At 37.2% G+C, this 24,717-nt stretch overlaps 1 protein-coding gene across 1 annotated transcript; it reads right to left on the bottom strand.

Annotated features, from left to right (window-relative positions):
* Positions 1–1,670: 1,670 nt before the first annotated feature.
* On the bottom strand, positions 1,671–24,271 carry LOC133297431 (uncharacterized). The gene is made up of 8 exons (XM_061496577.1): positions 23,743–24,271; positions 23,008–23,145; positions 22,847–22,915; positions 22,677–22,748; positions 22,260–22,342; positions 22,037–22,168; positions 20,123–20,336; positions 1,671–2,084 (listed from the first exon to the last, which is right to left on the bottom strand). Exons 1-8 carry the CDS (start codon positions 24,166–24,168, stop codon positions 2,040–2,042), a joined length of 1,179 nt encoding a protein of 392 aa, XP_061352561.1. The 5' UTR covers positions 24,169–24,271; the 3' UTR covers positions 1,671–2,039.
* Positions 24,272–24,717: the final 446 nt, after the last annotated feature.

The raw sequence follows: 24,717 nt of genomic DNA, 5'->3' as shown, positions 1-24,717 counted from the left end.
ATAAAATAAAATATTACGTAATTCATGGATGAGGAAAGCTAAAAAATGAAAGAAAAGAAAAGAAAAAACACATAAATCATAATATTTCCGTGAAGAAGACAGATAAAAGAGAAGAAAAGAAAATATTGTATGAATCTTAACACTTCCATGGAAGAGGCACCCCATAGAAGGATAGAGAAAAGAAAAGAAAAGCCAAGCCTTCCATGAAAGAGGCAAACTAGGCAAACTAGGGAAGAAAATGAGAGGAAAGAAAAGAAAAAATTACATAAATCTTAAGCCTTTTAATTTTCGTGGAAGAGGCCAAGCTAGAAAAGAATATATAAATCCTATGAAGGAGGCAAACTATAAAAGAAAAGATTAAAAAATTCTAAGACTTTCATGAAAGAGGCAAACAGAAAAGGAAAGAAAAAAAAATTAAATAAAAGATTATATAAATCAAAAGCCTGCTGTAGAGGAGGCAAACTAAAAAATAAGAAAAAAAGCTCTATCTACAAAGGTGAGAAAGTGATCTTTAAATTCTTCGTCTTCAAAATTTACAGATCTTTAAGGCATTTGCACATCCTTCAATTTATAGATAATTCGAGGAAACCATTTTATTTTAGAAAAATTTCTTCCTGTATTCTTAGCTTTACGTTTTTTTTTTTTCCTATTAAAAGGGAACACTACAACAAAAGACAAACTAAGATCTGCAAAGTTTTGGGCTACAAACACCCATCAAGTCTCTTCCTAGCAAGGCCACAAGTATTCTAGAGGGGATTTCTCCAGAATGCGAGTTTCTCAATCATAAAAAATGTGTGAATAGGTTGCAAGCCAATTTTCCAGTATGTTGCCTTCCCTAGACGTATGGGTCACCATTGTAAACCAGTTTCTGTCCAAGAGCTTTCAGATTCTTTTTTTTTTTTTTTGGTAAGCAAGAGCTTTCAGATTCTATTGATTATAGGATGATGATCTTTGCACCCATTAACTGATGAAGTTAATTGCCACCAAGGAATCACCCTCTATCCAAACACGTCTATACCCTGCGTTCCTAGCCAACTCCATCGCTTCCAGGAAACCTCTTTCTGCTGTTAACGAATTCTCAAACCCTAGGTTACAACATAAACTCAGAATCATTGTCCAGTAACATCCCTCATGACACAACCACATCTAGAGCACCGAGAACCTGAAGCAGCAAACAGATTCTCGAAACAACCTTCGCCCTTGACTTATGTTGTAGCCTAATTTCGACTATTAGAACGGTGCAATTTTAGAAAGTGTTCTGCATATAAGTTGTAGCCCTGGATGTCATGTTTGCAATGATGCCAATCTCAGCTCAAACAAAGTTTTGTAACTCGATATATCTTTGACCGATCCCTGCATATATGTCCAGTCCCAACGTGCAGCTTTCAAGACCATGAAAGCTTTGATGTAAAACCATATTAGCATGGTGCCGTTCCAGCTTTCGAGATCTTTGCAAGTACTAAACTAACTAATAAAATGTAATGCTGAAAAGTGGATAGGTCAATCTCAAAGATTGCAATCAACACTTTTAGAAACGCCATAAGGGGTCCAAACAATCAATGGTAAAATTATCACGGATAATTCTTTATCATGAAAGGAAACAAGTTCAAATCTTAGATTATTATAAAAAGCTTAAACTGCTAGGTAGAGGCTTATGAATGACTTTATATATAACAAATTAATGATCAATTTGAAAGTATTTATCAAAAATGCCGAAGCTTTTCCTTTGTTTAATTATGTCATACATAAACTGCGGATGCAAGCCATAGCCAAACCCGAAGAATAAATAAAAGTGGTAACTGCACACTTACTATTCTTTTACAACTTGATGAGTAGCAAGAAATCAACATGTATCTTATTCATCCCTATTCAAAGTTTTACTCAATCTGTAGTATATGCCTATTTTTGGTTCCCAACATCCCTCCTTGAACCTGAAGAGAATTTCTAATAATACCTTTTATATACTCAGCCAACCACGTTTGAGAATGACTTGCTGTGAGGATTGATGATAAAAAGCAGCCATGATTACTGCATTCATGCTAATCCAACGAGAAGTCATCTAGCCATATGAGCACTTCATTCCTCTTCCATGTAAATAACCACAAAATAAACGAAGCGATTGTCAATAGTTAAGCTGACTAATATCAAATTGAGGTAACAACTTTTGAAAAAAGCAATTATATCATTGCTGAACATGTTCTTTGTCAGTTGCATTAGAATAGAAGATTTAAATGTCGGTGCATTTGTATACAAGTAAAGGGCAAAAGGGCAAATCCCTATATATAAGACTCTCTAATTCCCTATTGTAAATATTATAATTATTTTATAAGAGTTAGAATACTCTATAAGTGTATTTGGGCTTAGCCCATTAGGTTTTTTAGTCTCTTTAAATAGAGAACTCTTGTATAAATATTACACAATTTAATAAAATACAAATCTTCTTTTCTAGTTGGTATCAGAACTCTCAATTCTGAGGGCTCTGCTTCCGCAAATCACCGCCTCTAAAAACCAAACACTATTTGCCTCTCGCCGCCGGAAAAAAAAATTTGGGGACCTTTTGGACAGTGAAGACCCCTGTTTCACTCCGTTTTCTCAGATCTATCATTCTACGGAAGTTTCTTTTTCATCAGACGACCGGAACAGTTCAAAAAAAAAAGTACTGTTCACTCGACAATGTTCACGCATACTGTTCATCATTACTGTTCACAAGAAAAAAAATGGAAGAGAAATTTATTTTATTTTACTGTTCTGATCGACTATGTTTGGTAAGATCACGCACATTACATCTGTTCTTACTTTTTGCACTGATTTCAAAAATTCATGGATTATGGATTTTGGTGCAACTGATCATATGACCTGTCTAGTTGATTATTTTCTTTCATATCACCCTACTAGTGGTATCCGTACTATAGCTGTAGCTGATGGATCCCACAAATCAGTTGTGGGTTCTGGTAACATTCAAATTCAACCTTTCTTATTTTAAAAAAATATTCTTTATGTTCTGCAGCTCTCTACCAATCTTATCTCCACTTATAAGCTTACAATTGACATGAATTGTGCTGTCATCTTTTTTTCTACCCATTGTGTTATTCAAGATATCACCACAAGGAGGACTGTTGGAGTTTCTAAAGAACAGGGTGGGTTGTACTATATCATTCCAAAGCATGCTACAAGGGATACCAGAAATCAATTATTGATGTGTCATCACCCGTCTACTTCATTCTCACAGATTTGGCTTCATCGCAAACGCCAGGGGCACCCATCATTTGGCTTATTGAAGTCAATGCTTCCTTCTTTGTTTAAGGATCAGTCAATTGACTTCTTCCATTGTGATGTTTATGAGCTTGCGAAACACCACCGCGTGCCCTTTCCTTCAAGTTCAATAAAGAGTATTGAGCCCTTTACTCATATACATTCAGATGTTTGTGGCCCTTCTAAAGTACATAATATTTCAGGTGCTAGGTGGTTTGTTTCTTTTATTGATGATTGCACTCGGGTGACATTGATATTCTTGATGAAAGGCAAGTCAAAAGTACCAGAATTGTTTATTCGATTTTATCAAATGATCGAGACACAGTTTGGTAAAAGTATTAAGCGATTAAGATTTGACAATAGTACGGAGTATGTCAACCAGAGTCTATCACAATTCGTTTCAGATAAGGGTATGATTCATGAGCTCACATATGTGGATACACCTCAACAGAATGGGGTTGCTGAAAGAAAAAATCGACATTTGCTTGAAGTCACCAGAGCATTATTGTTTCAGACATCTGTACCCAACTCTTATTGGGGAGAAGCCTTATTATCTACAGCCTATTTGATCAACTGTCTACCTTGCAGAGTCCTTAGCCATGTAAGTGTTGTTGATCTCATGACCTCTTTTTTTCCTTCAATTCCAATTATGCAAAGTCTCCAGTCTCGTATCTTTGGATGTGTGGCCTTCGTCCATATCCATAAACAACATTGGAGTAAATTAGAGCCTAGAGCCCTTAAGAGTGTCTTCCTTGGTTATGCTCCTAACAAGAAAGGATACAAATGTTACCACCCTCCAAGTCGTAAATTCTTTGTCTCTATAGATGTTAGTTTCCATGAATCTGAGTCTTACTTTCTACACCCTCAGCTTCAGGGGAGAATAGTATTGAAGCTTCATCCATTTTCTTCGAGTCTGCTCCCTTTCTATTACCCACATATTCTACTCCAGTAGTTACACTACATGACAATAAGAAGGAAGACTTAATTGCTAAGGCTGAAAATTCATCTGATTCCTCATGTGACATGCCTCCTATTGATAGACAGAAAGTACGCAAAGCTGGGACACCCGAACTATTGTACCAAAAGAAGAAAGAACTCACATTGCCCCACCAGCAACTGCAATCGCCTGAACCGCTGGTAAGTACTGAACATACTACTTCTTTTATTCTTGAGCCTGATATTAATTCTGATGACTTACCCATTGCTGTAAGAAAAGCGAAAAGGTCTTGTACCCAACACCCTATTTCTCATTTTGTCTCCTCTAAGAATCTCTCTATGCACCATAGAAGTTTTATTACAGCACTTGACTCCATTTCAATCTCGAAATCAGTACATGAAGCATTAAATGATGATAATTGGGTTCAAGCCATGCATGAGGAGATGATTGCATTGGAGAAGAATAATACATGGGAAGTTGTTGGCAGGCCAAATGGAAAAAGGACAGTAGGGTGCAGATGCGTGTATACTCCTAAGTACAATTCTAATGTGACTCTTGAGATGTATAAAGCTCGATTGGTAGCCAAGGGATACACACGGACATATGGCATTGATTACGAATAAAATTTGCTCCAGTGGCCAAAATGAACATTGTAAGAGTTCTATTGTCCCTCACTGCTCATTTTAGCTGGGATTTGAATCAATTTGATGTGAAAAATGTCTTCCTCAATGGTGAATTAGAAGAGGAGGTTTACATGGAGATTCTACCAGGATTTAACTCTACAAATGCAGATAATAAAGTTTCTAGGTTAAAGAAGACGTTGTATGGCTTGAAGCAATCCCCGCGTGCTTGATTTGGAATATTTACCAAAGTTATGCTTTCATTGAGATACAAGCAAAACCAAGGGGATCATACACTTTTCTATAAACATTCTCAGGAAGGTAAGACCACTATCCTTCTAGTTTATGATATAGGTGAGAAATGTTCTCTGAAAAAAAGACTGACTGCTGAATTTGAAGTTAAAGATCTTGGAAAACTGAGATATTTTCTTGGGATAGAAGTTGCTCATTTAAAGCAGGGGATATTTATTTGTCAAAGCAAGTATGTTCTTGACCTCCTTAAAGAAGCAGACAAACATGGGAGTAAACTTTTCAATACTCCGATTGAGCAGAATCACTAGGAAGTGAAAATGAGAGCTCTCCAGTTGACAAAGGACAATATCAACGGATAGTGGGAAGATTGATATATTTAGCTCATACTAGACCTGATCTAGCTTATGCAGTTAATGTTGTTAGTCAATTTATGCATGATCCGAGGGAGAAACACTTGCGAGCTGTGGACAAGATTCTCCAATATTTGAAAGGCACACCAGGTAGAGGACTATTGTTCTAGAAAGGAGGAAACATATCCTTAGAAGTTTATACAGACGCCGATTATGCTGGATCCGTGACTGACCGACGGTCTACTTCGAGCTATTGTATGTTTCTCTATGGAAATCTTATAACATGGAGAAGTGAAAAGCAAAATGTGGTTGCTAGATCAAGTAAAGAAGCAGAATTTCGAGCTATGACTCAAGGTATCTGTGAGTTATTATGGCTGAAAATCATTCTCGATGATCTCAAGGTAAGATATGAAGGATGTATGAAGTTACTTTGTGATAAAAAGTCAGTTATATGTATAGCTCACAATCCAGTTCAACACGATCGAACCAAACATATTGAGATTGATCGTCACTTCATTAAAGAGAAATGAGATAATGGACTGATCACTACTCCATATATTCCTTCTGGTCGTCAATTGGCAGATGTCTTAACTAAGGGTCTTCCTAATGATAGATTTCAAGAACTTACTACCAAGCTGGGAATGATAAATATCCATTCCTCAGCTTGAGGGAAATATTAGAATTATTTCATTATTATTTTGTAAGAGTTAGAATACTCTATAAGTGTATTTGGGCTTAGCCCATTAGGTTTTTTTAATCTCTTTAAATAGAGAACTTTTATACAGATATTACACAATTTAATAAGATACAAGTCTTCTTTTCTAGTCTCCCCGACTTTGCGAAGGTAGGGATGGGAGTTGATTATAAACAGCCTTACCCATGCCATTTTTCAAATAGATTGTTTTTAAAACTCGAACCCGTGACCTTCTGGTGACAAAGGAACAACCTTATTGTCGCTCCAAGACTCGTCCTCAGTTATATACTAGGGTAGAGGTGAGGGTCGTGTTAGTATGTAGATGTCCTAGAGACTATCTGTTTTATCATATTAACACCTTGTATTGTTTGGTACTTCATGATTCATATATTTGAGCACACTTCATCTTTATCATATTTATCTCTCGCCTATATTTTATGATTAATATGCGTTTAACAATAAAGGTCTAGTGATAGAATGAGTGTTCACTCGAGGATCTATGATAGGGATCATGATTATGAGGACTCGAGGACACTACATGTCTATTACCTGAATCTTGTTCCTAATCTTAAATCACCAAGATAGGGCATTGGTGATTTCAATAAGACTAGTACGACATCATCTACTTGTATAGATAGATACAAGGTAGGGACCTCATGGAATGCAGGCATGGTGATGCTTAGTTGATGTCGTGGGTGGATCTGTTAGAGAACAGATGGCTCGCTGAGAGACTTCACAATGATTCATTGTAGAGAGTCGTTGGATTTGTAATGTTTCTCATCGTTTGGTAGTGCAGATCGTCCTAGACTTGAGGATGTCATCGAACACCATGTCCTAGGGTTATAATTTGACCGTACAACTCTATCTACCTGAAAATGGGGAAAACAATGTACTCTTGGGTGTAACATAAATTCATGAGTATAGATGAACATGCCAAAAGGATTAACAATCCCCTACAAGGGATTAGTCGTTCACAAGACCGGTAGGGCTTGGATGACTTCTATAAAACTCGAGAATAAGAGTCATGGATCCGCCTTAGAATTTATAGAAGAAGATTCCTAGTTCTGTAAAAAGTTATATTTAGTCAACCAAGAGAGATGATACTTTATCCTTGCTCTCGACTAAATGTGAATTACGATGTGAGGGATGATGCCAGCACGATATCCAAATTAGAATGGTAGATCACTTGATCAACTAGATTAGTTTTGGTGCCGTAGAGCATTGCTAGTGTCTTATGTGGTCATTAGATAGATTGGGCCCGTTAAAGGAATTTAATTGATCCAAGTTTATTTATGTCAGTGACTAATTGAGCCTAATAGGTCACATACTAAGGTGGTTCTTAATTGCTTTATTTAGCAAATTGGGTCAATAAATGTTATTGGGATTTTTCAAGACTATAGGTGTAATTGGATTGGAGTTGGACTCCAAGCCCAATCATGTCATGCACCCCATGTGGGGTATTGGAGAGAAATTAGTTTCTCCACTAATAGGCTCAAATGTGTTAGAAGGCCCAATAGGGTCTTGGTCATGAATCCGAATAAGTCAAAGAGTTGACTTGGCCAAAATAAGTTTTGACACAATTTGAAATTTGAAATTTTGAACTTTGAATTTTGAATTCAAATTCAAATATAAATTACGAGCAAGGATAAGATTGAATTTTAATATGAGTTTAAATTTTAAGTTTGAAATTTAAATTCAAATTTTAAATTCAAGAGGTTAGGTTGTTATGGATAATTTTGAATTATCCAAATCTATATCTAATAGAGATTTTTCCAACAACTCTTTTATGAATTATGAATTTTTCCAACAACTCTTTTATTTTTCCAATCAAGGGATAAGATGATGGTGATAGACGATTTGATATGGGAATCTTCTAGATCTCATGTTCAAATTCAAACTTCATGGATATGATCCATTGGAGTTGAAATTCGAATTCAATCTCCTCTTTGATCGGATGACAATTTCAAGATGGTTCTAGAATCATGCTTGAATTTTGAATTTCATGAAGTGTCAAGTAGTGATCATTTGAATTTCGAATTCAAATAAAGAGATTCTCTCTCTAACTTCATGACAACAAAATATCCTAAAAGATCAATCAAATCTTTATGGATATGGACTGAACTAGTGTGATTCTATTAGGATTTTGACCTCAATATGGTCACAAGAAAAGTGGCGCCTTGTATGTGTTGTTAATCAATCAAGAATTTTCGCCTTCTCTCTTTGAACAAAACCCTAGTTCTTGACTCCTATCATCATCCTTGTTCCCATTGTTGCACCCTACACCTAACCTCAAGACATCATCAAAGTCTTGAGAAAATTAACCCAAACACTTGAAGCCTCCTCATTGCCATTTCCTAGCAAGCATCCAAGGAGAATAAGGACACAAGGAGAAAGAGTTCTCGCAAGCGATCAAGGGAAAATCGTGTGGACTAGCATTAAAGGACACCATACACTTTGGTGTCATCAAGCGAGGGTAATCCTAAACCCCATTTGTGTTTTAACGGGTAGATCCTGAGGCATAACACATGAGGACGGTAAACGAGTTACGGGTTCCACAATGATTAACAAAGATTGAAATTTTTTGTTTTCACCCTCATAAGCATGTTGCTTGAACATCAAGCAACGCACTTTTTAACTTTCACGTGTTATCAGAGCCTTGCTTGTTACTGTAAACTCGTGGGGTTGTTTCCACTGAATTTTCAAAAAGTGTTTTGAAATCTACATTCTTTCATGAATTTGATTCTCAAAAATGATATCTTTATGAAAGTATAGTTCTTTTCATGCATATAGATTCGATCTTTCATGGGAAAACCACCACCTTGTAGTCACAAGGGTGGCAGCCATGGTGTTTTTGGGGAAAGGAGGTGGCAGCCAAACCCTAGTTGGACTAGGTAAGGCCACAACCTTGGTGGATATAGCCACCAAGCCCTAGCTGTGACCTAAGGTAGGCGCGACAGCCCTTTTGCATGATTAAGTTTTAATCTTGATTCATGATTTTGTCTAATCATCAAAAGTTGATGTCTTTCTTGTAGGTGATTCAATTATTCTTTAGGATTTGTAAATTGTTTGCGTGTTTGTTTCTGACTTTTCTTGTAGGTACATGAAACTATAGATGGTCATGGTACTTCGAATATATGTTTAAATTCGAATGCATGGTTTAAATTTTTAAATTTTAAATTTTAAATTCCTCTTTGGTAAATGGGATTGTTTTGTCCCGATTTAAATTTTATATCATTATTTTCTATGAATAAAAGTTGTAATAGAACTTAGAATGTAAAATTTTTTATCGTGGACATAAAGATGATGGCTCTGCCATGTGGGTGGAACACGGGCAGATTTGAAGTTGACCGTGGTCATCCACATTTTGTTTGAATTTTGAAAATGCATGTTTTTTATTTTTGAATTTCAAATTTCAATTTTTGAATTTTGAAATTACGTCTAATTTGTATGTCGTTAGTTAATGTGATCACATTACGACTAGTATGCATGATAAGGCAAGCCGTTTAAAATGAACTATATGATAGTTAGTTTGTTTGTGTCTAATTATGCAAGATAAAATAAACAATTAAAAGATGAGACCGAAAAGGTACCCTCACAAAAATTATCTAGCGCGTTTGATTGTCTCCCATCATCGGTGGTGCTTAAATCCCTTATACATGGTAGTGCTCTCTAGCTCAGCTAAGACCTATCGTTTCATTAGGTAACGGTGCCATGTAAAGTATGTGACACTTAGGATGATGGTTTGTGCTGGACTAGGTGTATAGTCTGCAGGCTCAGCCGGGTCTATGCATTTAGGGAAATGATGTCAGGTTATTACATAGTGATGTGACACTAAGTGATAAGGAGTTGTCAACCTGATGATCTAAGAGAAGACATAGAGATGTTGTCGATTAGATCAACCCACTAGACAAGTTAGTTTTGCAGGCTTAGTCGGAAACTATGAATCTAGTCATTCTCTTAGCCCACTTCGGATATCCTTAATGAAGGGTAACCCTTAATCGATCACTGAGGGTCATTGATTTTAGAGAAAATAGTGGGAGTCACATATGTATTTAAAAGTCTTCGTATTTGGTCATTTAATTTCATGAAATACCTGTATATTCCGTCTTTTATTTTCAGCATTTGAGTCAAAGCCAAAATTTTTAATTTGCGCTATATTCTAGATATTAATAAGTTAACTAGACCAAACTTTAAGGATTAGTATCGGAATATGAAAATTGTTTTGCGTTCTGAGAAAATTGCTATAGTCATAGAGTCTCTGATTCCTATTGCCCCTAGCGAAGTGCAAGATGGGTATGCCGAGTATGACTGGGAAGCCCATAGACAACACCTAGCGGACAATGAGCATCGCGTCTATGTCCGCGAAGCTTCAGCGTCAGTATGAGCATATGAATGCTCCCTCCATCTTGCATCTGCAAGAGCTTTATCGTAAGCAAGGGATGACTGAGCTCTTGCAGACTTCCAACGAGCTATTTGGCTGCAAGATGGCAGAGGGCACGACAGTTGGACCGCACGTCTTCAAGATGATTGGGCTAATGGAAAAGCTTGTTTTTTTGGGCTTTGTCATGGACCATGGGCTGAATTGACTTGGTCTTGCAGTACTTGTAACCTTCGTTTAATGGCTTTGTGGTCAATTTTATATGAATAAGGTAGAGTCAACACTCCCTAAGTTGTTGAATCTACTGACCACTTTTGAGAGTATTGTTAAGAAGAACAGAACCCAAGCTCTTCCGATTTGTAGGCCTTCAAAGGCTAAGGGCAAGGGGCAAGTCTGTGGAGATAGAAAAGCTCAAGCCCAAGGTGTAAGAACCTGCACCGCTAAATAAGTAATAAAATAACATTATCGATGCTAGAGCATTGATTGGATTAATATTATGCATAATTATGATAAGATAATTATTTAGAAACTCGAAAAATGCTTAAATTCGTTTTTCGGATGAAAAGTGCATATATCGGTTCTGCTTCGCAGTATAAATGCGTACTGGTGAAGTATCCCGAAAAATTATAATAAAAATATAATTATCCCTAGAAAAATATCTAGGTCAAGGATATCAAATTTGGAGTAAATTTTAATGAGTTTTGATGTCAGAACTAATACCGGCTACGTATAAAACGCCTACCAGCAAAGTGCTGCAAAAATTATAATAAAAATATGATAATTCCTAGAAAAATGACTAGGTTCATAATATTAAGTTTGGTAGAAGAATGATTAGCGGATCTATTAGAACTTGTGACCCTGCGGACACCGAGTTGTGAAGGAGGATTTAGCTTGACAGATAAGCTTCTGGTCCTCGTATTAATCTGTTACTTGTTCCACCGACCTCCATGGGAGGTTGGTTTATGTGCATGGTATGCTTTTACGAAAATGATATATGCATTGATATATGCCTGAGATATGTGGATATTCTTGTCAATGTAATGTATGGATGTGATGTTGAGTACTTACACGATCAGGCAGCAACCCTGGTGTGTAAGGCATGGGGCAGCAAACCTCGTGTTCTGGTAGGTGGCAGACGTGTGTAATGCCTATCCTGTTCCCTGGCCAGTTGAACCGCACTTGCATACATCACATAAGATATGAACTGTTCCTTAAGTCTAACTAAATGTCGCTTCTCATGTTTGGAAACTCTCTTCATAACACTCTGCCTCTCTTCAAAAACCACCTTGTCCTTAAGGTGCATATTTGGGTAGCAGCTCTTGAGATGATCCTTCTTCCGAAGTTGCATCTTCGGGAACCGCATTTGTCCATTGAACCAAGTACTCCTTTTTAGTATTGCCTGACACCACAATATTCCTAGCAGCCAATACAGCTAATGGCTCTTGTACTGGTCTGTTCTCATTAGCTAATGGAGGAAGATGGATGGGGTGAACATCATCATTTCCTCTTAATGGCTTAAGAAGTGACACATGGAATGTTGGATGAACTTGACACTCATGTGGTAACTGCAGGCAATACACGACATCACTAATCTTTTTGATAATGGGATAGGTCCCAAAGAACCTTTTAGCTAATTTATGGTTAGCTCTCCTTTCTACTAAGACTTGTCTATACAGCTGCAACTTCATCCAAACTAGATCACCTCCTCAAATAAACGTTCATTTCGGTGTCTATCACTATGTACCTTCATTCTATTCCTCGCTTGCTCTAAATGTGACTTCAAACAAGAAAGAACCTCATCACGTTGCAGTAACATTGATTCTATGGCTTCTGTCTTCACTAGATCACGAGGGTAATGAGGGATTTGCAAGGGAAGCTTGCCAAATGCTACCTGATAAAGGCTCATTCCAATACTTGAGTAACACTGGAGTTATAATAAGATTGGGCCCATCCAAGCATCTCAGACCAACAATGAGACTTCTCATGACAAAAGGCACGCAAATCTTGTTGCAAGTACCAGTTCATCACTTCAATTTGTCCGTCGGACTGAGGATGATATGCTGAACTAATATGCAAGGATGTGCCACTCAACTTGAACAGTTGAGACCAGAATTGACTTACAAACAATGGATCCCTATCCTGGAACAAGGAAATCCATGAATGTGAGCCACCAATTCACAAAACAATTTAGCCACCACAGCTGCTGTGAACGAACGGGGTAACCTTCCAAAGAAAGCAAACTTCAAAAGCCTGTCCACAATGACCAAAATAGTAGTGTACCTCTTCGATAGTGGCAGCCCAACTATAAAGTCCATAGACAGGTCCTCAAATGTGCCTTCAGGAACCGGTAACGGTTGTAATAACCCACCATATTTTGTTGCTTCATACTTCCCTTGCTAACAGACAATACATTGGCCCACATAATTTTTCACATCTCTACGCATAGAATTCCAATAAAAAGTGGTTGAAAGCCTCAAGAAGGTGCGTAAAACACCAACATGGCCTCTAAATGGTGTTGCATGTGCCTCATGGATTAGTGCAGGGATCAAGGAGGAAGTGGAGCTCAATAGAAATCTATTTTTATGGAAGATTATACCATTTCTCACTGTTAAGTATGGATCAGCCCCCTGGTCCAAGAGGAACTTTTGGTGCTGCTGCAACAGAAATGGGTCCTCCTTATTTTGTTTCAAAACTTCCTCCAACACATTGAACACTGGTTCAGAGACTAAAGCGTTAATGGCTCCATCTTCATACATCTTCAGTGGTTTGTATGGTCTGACTAAGAAATTCCTTGATGCTTTTGTGGTCAGTTCGAATCACAAATGAAAAACCAAGCAAATATTGCCTCCAACGTTTAACAGCAGCAGTAATTGCATAGAGCTTCGTCACATAGGTTGATGCATTAGCCGATCTTGTCCTAAGTTTCTTGCTGAAAAATGATAAAGGCCTTTCCTGTTGCAACAAGACTGCACCCACTCCACTATTTGAAGCATCTGTCTCAATCACAAAGGGTAAGTTGAAATCGGGTAGAATTAAAACAGGGATACCTGTCATGGCCTCCTTAAGATAATGAAACGCTTGGGAAGCTTCTGTCATCCACTAGAACTCTACAGATGCCTTTAACATGTCTGTCAAAGGGGTAGCTATCAGTGCATAATTCCTCACAAAGCATCGATAGTATCGCGTGAGTCCTAAGAAAAGTTGCTTCACATTGCAAGGCAATGGCGATTCCACCATAGCTTTAATTTTTTTCGGATTTGCATGTACTCCCTGGTCAAAGACAACATGACCAAGGTATTCAATGGAAGTTGCTCCAATTGAACATTTGGACAACTTGACAAAGAACTTGTGCAATTTGAGACATCCTAGGGCCACATACAAGTGTGCATCATGTTCTTCCATTGTCTTACTAAACAACAATATGTCATCAAAGAAGACAATTATAAACTGACGCAAATAAGGCTTAAACAAATGATTCATCACAGCTTGGAAAGTTGCAGGGGCATTGGTCAGGTTAAAGGGCATGACTAAGAACTCATAATGACCTTCATGAGTTCTAAAAGTAGTTTTCTGTATATCCTGAGGCAAGACCCTAATTTGGTGATAACCGGCCCTCAAATCCAACTTGCTAAACACCTTGGCACCTCCCAACTCATCAAGAGCTCATCTATTGTGGGAATAGGAAACCTATCCTTGATTGTGATGGCATTCAAAGCCCTGTAATCAACACATATTCTCCACGTATTATCTTGTTTGCACACTAATAGAACCGGAGAAGAGTAAGGGCTTTAGGAATGTTATATGAAACCAATAGAGAGCAATTCAGACACTTGTTTTTCTATCTCATATTTCTGATGATGGACATAGCGGTATGGTTTGACACTCACTGGCTTTGATCCTTCAACCACATGAATAGCTTGGTCTAGCCCTCGGAATAGTGGAAGCTCACGAGGAATTTGAAACACGTGTTGATGCTCTAGCAGAACAAACCACAACACTTCTGCTATCGAAGCTTTGAGTGCCAATAGCTCTAGTCCTGGAATTAGGAATTGCTCCTCGTGTGTTTGAAATAAGGCATAACACTTAAACATGGCAGTCCCACCATCATTTACCAACATCTCAAATTTTGCAAGCTCCTTGTTTCCCTCCAAAATTACTTGCTTCCTTTGCCAAATAAACTCCATAGTCATGTTCACAGTCACAAGTTACCTTCCCCAACTGTTCCAACCATGGCATTCCCAACACAGCATTAAGATCATATAAGTCTAACACCCAGAAATTTACAACGAATAAATGCCCTTGTATATTAATGGGAACATCCAAACAGGTACGGTCAGCAACTAGGAATTCTCCATTTCCCAAAAATATGCGCATTCTTTTGGAACGAGTTATGGGCAGCTGCAATTCACAAGCTAACTCTTTTTTGATGAAATTATGGGTGCTTCCTGAATCTACCAACACAGGTACTTCACAATTTGGAGAGAACTCCCTTCAGATTTGTATAAGAAGAGGCCCCAAACTTCTCACGTAGAGAGCGCTTTAGTTCCCCCAAGAATGAAGCATGCCACTGCTGAACATCCACTGATACCAAGCCTCTGTCGTGCCATCCATGCACAACCCAACAACAAACACCTTACATTCTTCAGGAATCTGTTGGAGAACAAAGAACAGTTCCGTACGAAGGAATTTAATCTCTACGAACCAATAACTTATCCAAAGCGTACATCAGGAATTTAAAATGGGAAAATAATTATGGTAGAGAAAGTATTAGAATATACATTTTTATTTTCCATATTTTAGTGAGTTAGTTATTGTACAGCTGTATAGGTATATAGCATTTTCTGTTTTGAGCCCATGTGCTCGCTCACCTTTTGCTCCATTCAGTTAGTTTTTCCCATTCTGTTATTTTTCTTTGGTTGTTGCTGATATAAGGCCACTGTTCATTGTATGTATGATTCATTCAGAATGAAATTGATAATTCCAAATTTCCTGAGTTTGTTATTCTAACATGGTATCAGATGACTTTCTCTGACCTCACCCTTTTTCTTCATGGCTCGCGGTGGCAAGAGTACCAACCCTGCTACCTCCACCTCCTCTACCTCTAACACTAGTTCATTCTCTTCTCCGATGGAGGACTCCAGTAGCCCCTTTTATCTACAGAATGGTGATCACCCTGGTCTCATTCTTGTTACACATTCCCTCACTGGTCATAATTTTAATTCTTGGAGTAGGGCCATGCTCATCGCTCTCACCGCCAAAAACAAGGCGTGTTTCATTGACGGCAGTCTCGTTCGTCCTCAATCATCTGATCTCTTGTTTGCTGCATAGAACCGATGTAACTCCATGATTATCTCTTGGCTTCTTAACTCTGTATCCAAGGAAATTGCCGATAGTCTCATGTACTTCCCCACTGCTTATGAACTTTGGTATGATCTTCGTATTCGATTTCATCAAGCCAATGGTCCGAGAATCTTTCAACTGAAACAACAAATATCTTCATTGCATCAAGGGGCTTTCGATGTCAACACCTATTATACGAAGCTGAAAATTCTTTGGGATGAGCTTCAAGATTACTCTCCCAACTTCTCCTGCACTTATGGTGGTCTTAGGGCTTTCTCTGCTTCTCAACAGCAAGACTATGCTATGTAGTTCTTGATGGGATTGAACGACTCCTTTTCTTCAATCTGTGCCCAAATTTTGCTCATGGAGCCTTTGCCTCCCCTATCTCGCGTTTTCTCATTAATTCTACAGGAGGAACTTCAACGGCAAATATCAACTTCATTTCATCCTTCGTCTGACACTCCTTTGGCTAATGCAGTTCCTGGTGCTTCTCCTCCTATGGTTGTCGTCGTAACAATCAGCGCCGGTTACACCCTTACTGCTCTCATTGTCAGCAACTGGAACACACCTGTGACAAGTGCTTCAAGCTCCACGGGTTTCCTCCAGGCTACAAGCCTCGCAGCACAAACCCCAACCAACCACCCAAGACCCCCTCTGGCCTAAATTTCCCTCAGGCCCATGTCCATATGGCCACCTCTCAACCCAATTCCCCTACTCAACCTGATCCTCTCTCTCCTACCCAATACGCTCAGCTCCTTTCCCTTCTCAACAATTTCCCTGCCTCCACCGACAACACCTCTTCCACCGCTTTTAGTCCTATGATCACGAGCTTCAGTGGTAAGACTCCAACCTCCTTTCCCTCTTCTTATTGGGTGCTTGACACTGGTGCCACACACCATGTCACTTACCTTCCGTCTTTCCTTTACAATTCTTCCCTATCTTCTTCTTCTGCATTCGTTTCCCTCCCTAATGGTTCTCACATTCCTATTTCTTCTGTTGGCACTGTCTTTTTTTCACCATCCTTCATTTTACATCAAGTTTTGTTAGTTCCCTCTTTTCATATGAATCTCATATCTGTCAGTGCCCTTACACGTGATTCTAATATAATTGCATTTTTTTCTGGTTCTTTTTGCCTACTCCAGGAAGCTACAACTCGCAAAACGATTGGGATTGCTAGGCGCAAGGGTGACCTTTATCTTTTTGATACATTGAATTTTTTCCCATTTTTAATGTTCCCCATCCCCTTTGTTCTGCAACCACTCTTCCTTCTTTTGTACTTTGGCACTCTCGTTTGGGCCTTCCATCCCCCTCCCTATTAATTTCAATGAAAAGAATTTTAAATTTTACGGATTCTGCTCTTGCATTACCTTGTTCTGTTTGCCCTATTGCTAAAAAAAAAATTACCATTTATTTTGGACCCAAAAATGTCTTCCACTGCTTTTACTTTGATTCATTGTGATATTTGGGGGCCTTTCAACCCCGTTTCTGTTTCTGGTGCAAAATACTTTTTAACTCTTGTTGATGATGTCACACGATTCACCTGGGTATATTTTTTACAAAATAAATCTGAGTTTTCTGTTGTTTTTCCTTCATTGTACAATTTGATACTTAATCAATATTCCTCTTCCATCAAATCAACTAGATGTGATAATGCACCTGAATTCAACCTTTCTGATTTTATTTCTTCTAAAGGAATTCAACTGTTCCGTTCTTGTGTTGAACGCCCTCAACAAAATTATGTTGTTGAGCGTAAGCACCAACATATTCTCAATGTTTCCCGTGCCCTGCATTTTCAATCCCACATCCCACTAGCATACTGGTCAGACTGTGTTCTCACTGCGGTTTACTTAATTAATCGCATTCCTTCTCCACTTCTCCATCACAAAATTCCCTTTGAGCTTCTGTGTCATAAAATTCCATCTTATTCCCATCTTCGTGTCTTTGGTTGCTTGTGTTTCTATTCAACTTTATCTCATAATAGGCACAAATTTTCACCTCGTTCCTCACCCGCTGTCTTTCTGGAATATCCTCCTGGTTATAAAGCATACAAACTCCTTGACTTACACACTAATCGCGTTGTTATTTCTAGGGATGTTATATTTCATGAGTCAATTTTTCCTTTTGTCTCATCCACTCCATTTTCTTCCCCTTTAAATTCATTGCCTCTGCTATCCCCTCCAGCCCTTGCTGCTGAAGGTCCTGATCATAATTCAACCAGACCCTCTCGTACAAAGCAACCCCCTCCCCATCTCTGATTATATTTGCTCCACCTCTACTGCTCATCCTATCTCAGCCAATTTATCTTACAGCAACCTTTCCACTTCTTACCGTGCCTTTATTAATGCCCTCTCATCTCATTTTGAACCTTCCTCTTATGCTAAAGCCTCTCAATTACCTGAATGGTCTGCTGCAATGGTTGCTGAAATTTCTGCCCTTGAGAGAAATCAGACTTGGTCTATTGTTTCACTTCCTGACGGTAAACAACCAGTTGGATGTAAGTGAGTTTATCGTGTTAAGTACAATGCAGATGGCTCCCTTGAGCGTTATAAAGCCTGTTTGGTTGCCAAAGGGTTCACTCAACAAGAAGATTTGGATTTTATGGAGACCTTTTCTCCAGTTGCCAAAATCACTACTGTTCGACTTCTCCTTGCCCTTGCAGCCATTCACAATTGGCATCTAATTCAATTAGATGTCAATAATGCATTTTTACATGGAGAACTTTCTGGGGAGGTTTACATGTCTTTGCCTCCTGGTTATACCAAACAGGGGGAGAGTTTACCACTTAATGATGTCTGTAAACTTCATAAGTCTTTATACGGCTTAAAACAAGCTTCTCGTCAATGGTTTGCTAAACTCTCCTCAACTGTTCTCTCATTTGGTTTTTCTCATTCTCAAACCGATCACTCTTTATTCATCAAGCATTCAGGAGGTTCTTTTCTTGTTGTTTTGGTGTATGTTGATGACATCCTCGTAGCTTCCAACAATATTGATCAAATTCATCATCTCACATATTCTCTAGACAACAATTTCAAGTTAAAAAATTTGGGAGCTTTGAAATATTTTTTGGGCATTGAAGTGGCTCGTTCCACTGCTGGTATCTCCATCTGTCAGCGCCAATATACCTTGCAAATTCTCTCTGATGCTGGTTACCTTGGCTGCAAGCCAAAATGAACACTTATGGAACCCAATCTTAAACTTGCTTCTACTGAAGGTGATGCTCTCTCGGACCCAACACAATACAGAAGACTTATTGGGCGTTTAATCTATTTAACCATCACAAGGCCTGATATTTGTTATGCTGTGAATCACCTTAGTCAATTCATGTCTGCTCCTAGAGTACCTCATCTCAATGTTGTTTACATAGTGTTAGCTTTTCTAAAAGGAACTGCTGGTCAAGGTTTGTTATTTTCCTCCTCCTCCAAAATTCAATTGAATGCTTTCTCTTATTCGGATTGGGCTTCATGCCCTGACACACACAAAAGTGTTTCTGGTTTCTGTGTTTTCTTGGGACACTCCCTCATCAGTTGGAAATCCAAGAAACAAGCAACAGTATCAAAATCTTCTGCTGAGTCTGAATACCGATCCATGGCTACGGTGACTTGGGAACTTATTTGGTTTTTTTCTTTACTGAAGGATTTTAATATCACTCATTCTGCTACTGCTCATTTGTTTTGTGACAATTCTGCTACTTTACACATAACTGCAAATCTTGTTTTTCATGAGAGAACAAAGCACATTGAAATTGATTGCCACTTGGTTAGGCAACAAATAGTTCAAGGCAATCTTCAAACATTCCCCATTGCTTCTGCAAATCAACTGGCTGACATACTCACAAAGGTTGTTTATCCTGCTTAGTTTTCTTCCTTGCTTTCCAAGATGGGAGTGCACAATATTCACTCTCCATCTTGAGGGGGAGTATTAGAATATACATTTTTATTTTCCATATTTTAGTAAGTTAGTTATTGTACAGCTGTATAGGTATATAGCATTTTCTGTTTTGAGCCCATGTGCTCACCTTTTGCTCAATTCAGTTAGTTTTTCCCATTCTGTTATTTTTCTTTGGTTGTTGCTGATATAAGGCCACTGGCTCACCTTTTGCTCAATTCAGTTAGTTTTTCCCATTCTGTTATTTTTCTTTGGTTGTTGCTGATATAAGGCCACTGTTCATTGTACGTATGATTCATTCAGAATGAAATTGATAATTCCAAATTTCCTGAGTTTGTTATTCTAACAGAAAGCACCATGCATATAAGAAATCATAAATCAATCGAGAACACTTAGGAAGGTTTTGTAGCATACCATTATAAAGGTCCATGTTCGACCTGGGTCATTGTACCGTGCAAGCAAACAACCAATCTGAGGTTTAAGGCCATCTTTAATGACATTGGAGCGCAGGGTTTTCTCCTTTTTACGAACAACACCCTCTACAGGTTTCCCACTAAACTTTACTACTGCAGCAATGCCTCCCTCTACCTTTCTCAAGCTGACTGTTTCTTGATTAGGATTTGGCAAACTAGTCAAAAGATAAATAGTAAGCACAGAACTTTAAATTCCACTACAGATATGACACTTTCTTTTTCTGTATTTTTTTTTTCCCACAAAACTGCATTTCTTTACTAAGGGGGTGTATTGGATTAGGATTTTAATGGATTATTTTTGGAAAAAAAATCCATTGGTATTCAATTAGGATTTTAAAGGATTGAAAAAAAGCCATGTGGTATTCGATTAAGATTTTGAAAGATTATTTTAGAGTCCGTCCAAATCCGTTGGTATTCAATCAGGATTTTAAACAAAGAAAAAACAATCTTACGGTATTCAAAAATCTAACGATTTTAATGGATTTTCTATTGGTGTGGATTTCGTGAGACTTTTTAGTGAGAAATATAAATAGGATGCCTATCTCACAATCTCACCCTAACCCCTAGGATTTCTTGAGGTTTTCCTATTGCAGTGTCTTCTTCTTCCTTTGGTGGGTTGATCCGCTCGAAACCGGGTTCCGCCATGGGAGCTTCATCAAAGATCGAAAATAGCAGTTTTTTGAGCGATTTTTTAGAGCTTTTAGAAGTTTAAAAAATGATTTTTCAAGCAATAATTCGCGATTTTTCTTGGAACAAGAATGTGTGATTTTTGTATTGAAAATAACAGGGAAACTAAAACCCTCAAACTAATTTTCGTTTTACATCAATGAAACAATATCAATTTAAAGAAAGATTGAAACTTCCATAATATGAACCCTATATTTCGTAACAATACATTCATGAACGAAATTCTTTTGCTATAGGAAACGATTTCAAACAATTTTTGTATCAATAGATACTAAAAACTTGTTTTTCAAAAGCCCCAAATCAATTTAAATTTTTTGATTTATTGAGTGAAAATAATTTGAATTTTTTTTTTAAAATTTTCATGTAATAAAATCCAGAAATTCAGGTTCGAAATTTTCTTAGAATACTCAATGAAAACATGCATTTGATATATGGTTAGAAAACTCTCATCACGAGAACAAAAATCCCAAGGTTTCCAAGATCATTTGCAAAAAATTCCAAACGAAATTTTATCATGAACTTTAAGTTATAAATGCAAATTTAGAATTATTTTAATAAAAAAAAAAATTGGGTCTTACAATCATATATGCATAGCTCTGATACCAAATGAAGAAGATAATTTTCAACCTATTGTCAAACCCAAGAGCATGAACGAGAAAATACTAATACGTGGAGGACTAGTATAACTTTAAATATGTGGAGAGCTGTTGCTTAGTAATTTTGAATGTTTATTAAAAATTATATTATGTTTTACTGATTGAGAAAATTATATTATGTTTTACTGATTGAGAAAATTATATTAGGTTTTATTTTTTTTATTAATATCATTGCATTTCTTTGTTATATTTTTTATTGACTCTTGTAATTTTGAATGTTTGTTAAAAATTCATATGGTCTTTTAAAATCTTATAAATCTATATTGTCCTTTCAAATCTTATAAATTCTATTAAAATCCTTTAAAATTCAATCTTATAAAATCTTAATTGTAAAAAAAGTCTTTTAAAAAAGTCTTTAAAGTCCCTCCAATTGTAAACAGTCTTTTAAAATCTATAAAAAAATTTATCTCAAAAAATCTTTTAAAATCCTAATCCAATACACCCCCTTAGACATGTATCTCTTAGAACAAAAATTCTTCAAATTTTGAAACCCCAAGTTTTGGGAGACATACCTTCTTGTTTCTTTGTCTATTGGAAGAACTATTTGGATTGACACTTTGGACAATTCAGCATCAGTGGCTTGAGTGAAGACAGGAGTAGTCATTGGTATCTTCTCCGTTGTGGAATTCTTTCCAAATATATATCTGTGCAGGGGGCATTATTAACATGTATGCATTATCTGGGACTGAGAGTCTTAGAATAAATGACAACTTAGTTTGATATATAAAATCTTACCCAGCAATATCATTAAAGCCAGTAGACCCAGATAGCTTGTTTCCATTTGTTTCTACTACTATGAATGGATTATACTGTCTAATCTGTTATATCATTAAAAAAATGAATGTATGAGATAATAATTGTGAAAATTCAATCGGTACTCAGAAAAATAATAATCTCTATGTTTTGCGATTTGAAATTGTTTCACGGTGGTTGATGAAATCATTAACTTTCTCTTTTAGTATTATTGTTTTGATGTGCAGTGTTAACAAAGTTGTAGTCACAAAAGGTGAACTTTACCTATTGATATAAGAACTAATTCAAATCCTTTAGAGAAAATGGCATATTATTACATTATGGAACATATTTGTACAAGAGGATGAAAGAATAATATATCAATGCAAAAACAATATGTTGATGAATGACAAGATATACCTCGTAATTTGCTGTCCTTTTCAAGATTTGATATTTAGGTGATTCCAATTCCGGTGTCTTATAAATCCTCAACTGCAAAGTGTCAAATTCTCGTAGATAGAATTTGATTTGAGAAGACTTTGAGAGAATGATTGTCTAAGGCATACATCAAAAGTGAAATAGAATGGTACCTGTTCAATTACATCCCACAAACCTTCGAAAGAAAAATAGTCATTTTTCTCTATTGAGTCCCAAAAGTCCTGGGAAATTAAGGAATAAGAAGTTAAAAAACAACATGAAACCAGTAATATCTCTCTCCATTTAAAAATTACGGTTGGAACTTCGAACCTACCACATGGCTACAGAACTTGCCATTTTCTGGGTTAATGCCCATAACAGATGTTCCTGTAAAGACCAATTCCGGTTTCCAGGGAAGTAACACGAATTTCATAACCATGGTCCATCTTGTAGTTATCTCATAAGATCCTGTCTATAGCAATTCCATCACTCCAATTGAACAAACAAGATAGAGCAAAAAAAAAAAAACTAAACACCAACAACCATTGATTCAAGTGATAAATAACTTGTTGCTTTAATCAGAGGTCAGATTTCGGAGGACTACCTCTACATATCCGCCCCAACCCATCTCAAAATGACTCAATCCACTCTGTTCCATGGGTTGAAAATCTCAACTTATCTGGTCACCCCAACATATTAAAAATATAATTTTTTTTTAAATATTATACTCTTCATAAATATAAAAGATATCGAATAAAAATATAAAAAATATAAAAAAAAAATCATTGATTAATGTATTATAAAAAAATTAACCGGACGGATTAACCCTATCATTAGCAAGTTGAATTTATTTTGATCCGCAAGTATATGGGGTGAATTCAAACCGGTTGTCAGGTTGGGAATTCCAATCTAACCCACCATTTGTAGTGGGTTAAACGGGCTAACCCAACGGATTGATTCCATTCAATCACATGTAAAGTCGAGTAATTAATAAACTAATGGATAAATAAAAATAAAACTAATGATTCATTAAAATCAATGAAAGAGAGTGTACAAAAGAAAACCAGACCTGTTTGACCCAATGCAACCGAAACTGAGGGCTAAAGAGCGTCTTGAGAAGAGCAATGTTGAAAAGGTAGCCACTCAAATTATCATGCTTGGTGATTGGGTCTCGGAAGAAGACACTTTCATCGTAGGCCGTTATATCAATACCCTGATCATCGAAGAGGTGTGGAAGATCGTCGTAGAGAAAGCCCACGAGTTGTTGAACGTCGAACGTTGATTTTGGTGGACTCTGCTCCACTAAGCTCAGTTGAATAGCCCACTTGAAGCGATTGTTCGTTTCGGCTTTGAGGGCCACTTTTCTGCATCTCAATGGATTGAAATGAGGTGGAGGGTTCCGCCGTATGTTAATGGTGGCCCTCGGTGGCCGGGAACTGAGGCACGCCGTGGGGAATGGCCCAGAAATTCGGTGGGAGAGGATGGAAGTGGCCATAGGCACGGAATCTTAAAGACAGTGAATCCTAGCCACAGAACAAATACTCGGAGGAACAAAAGGATTTTGGGCCCAGAAATGTTATTTGGCACCATGAATTTTGCCAATTTTTGCTTGAATACTGCTATTTTTTTCTTTAATGGGTGGTTATATATATATATATATATATATATATATATATATATATATATATATAGATATTAGTATCAACGTTACTACCACAATCAAATAACCGTTGATGGACGGAAATCAACGACGATTAAGATGTGGTAGTAACATTGGTAGTAAAATTATTTGGTTGTTACAATATCTTATCTCATATATATATATATATATATATATATATATAGGAAAAACATTTCATATATATATATATATGGGAAAAACATTTCTCCGGCAGCTTGAGACAAATTTATCTCCGACAACCCCAAAACTACTGATCCATCTTGTTTATTTATTTCCTTATATTAATTGATTCACCTTTGAATGGTTATGATTCCCTTTTTCTCTCTTCCTTTATCACTATTGATCCATCTTTGTACGGTTATA

This window comes from Gastrolobium bilobum, unplaced genomic scaffold (genome assembly GCF_033153095.1).
Source record: "Gastrolobium bilobum isolate Gb01-03AN ecotype WA unplaced genomic scaffold, APGP_CSIRO_Gbil_v1 utg784, whole genome shotgun sequence".
NCBI classification, from domain to species: Eukaryota; Viridiplantae; Streptophyta; class Magnoliopsida; order Fabales; family Fabaceae; genus Gastrolobium; species Gastrolobium bilobum.
This window is presented reverse-complemented; position numbering and strand designations above follow the sequence as displayed.

Excerpts from the sequence above, each read along its gene's own strand:
- LOC133297431 (XM_061496577.1), bottom strand. The coding sequence starts at position 24,168 with ATGGCCACTTCCATCCTCTCCCACCGAATTTCTGGGCCATTCCCCACG. Across the intron at positions 23,146-23,742 it reads GGTTGCATTGGGTCAAACAG|ACAGGATCTTATGAGATAAC; the intron begins GTCTGGTTTTCT and ends GAATTGCTATAG. Across the intron at positions 20,337-22,036 it reads ATAGACAAAGAAACAAGAAG|TTTGCCAAATCCTAATCAAG; the intron begins GTATGTCTCCCA and ends TCTTTTGACTAG.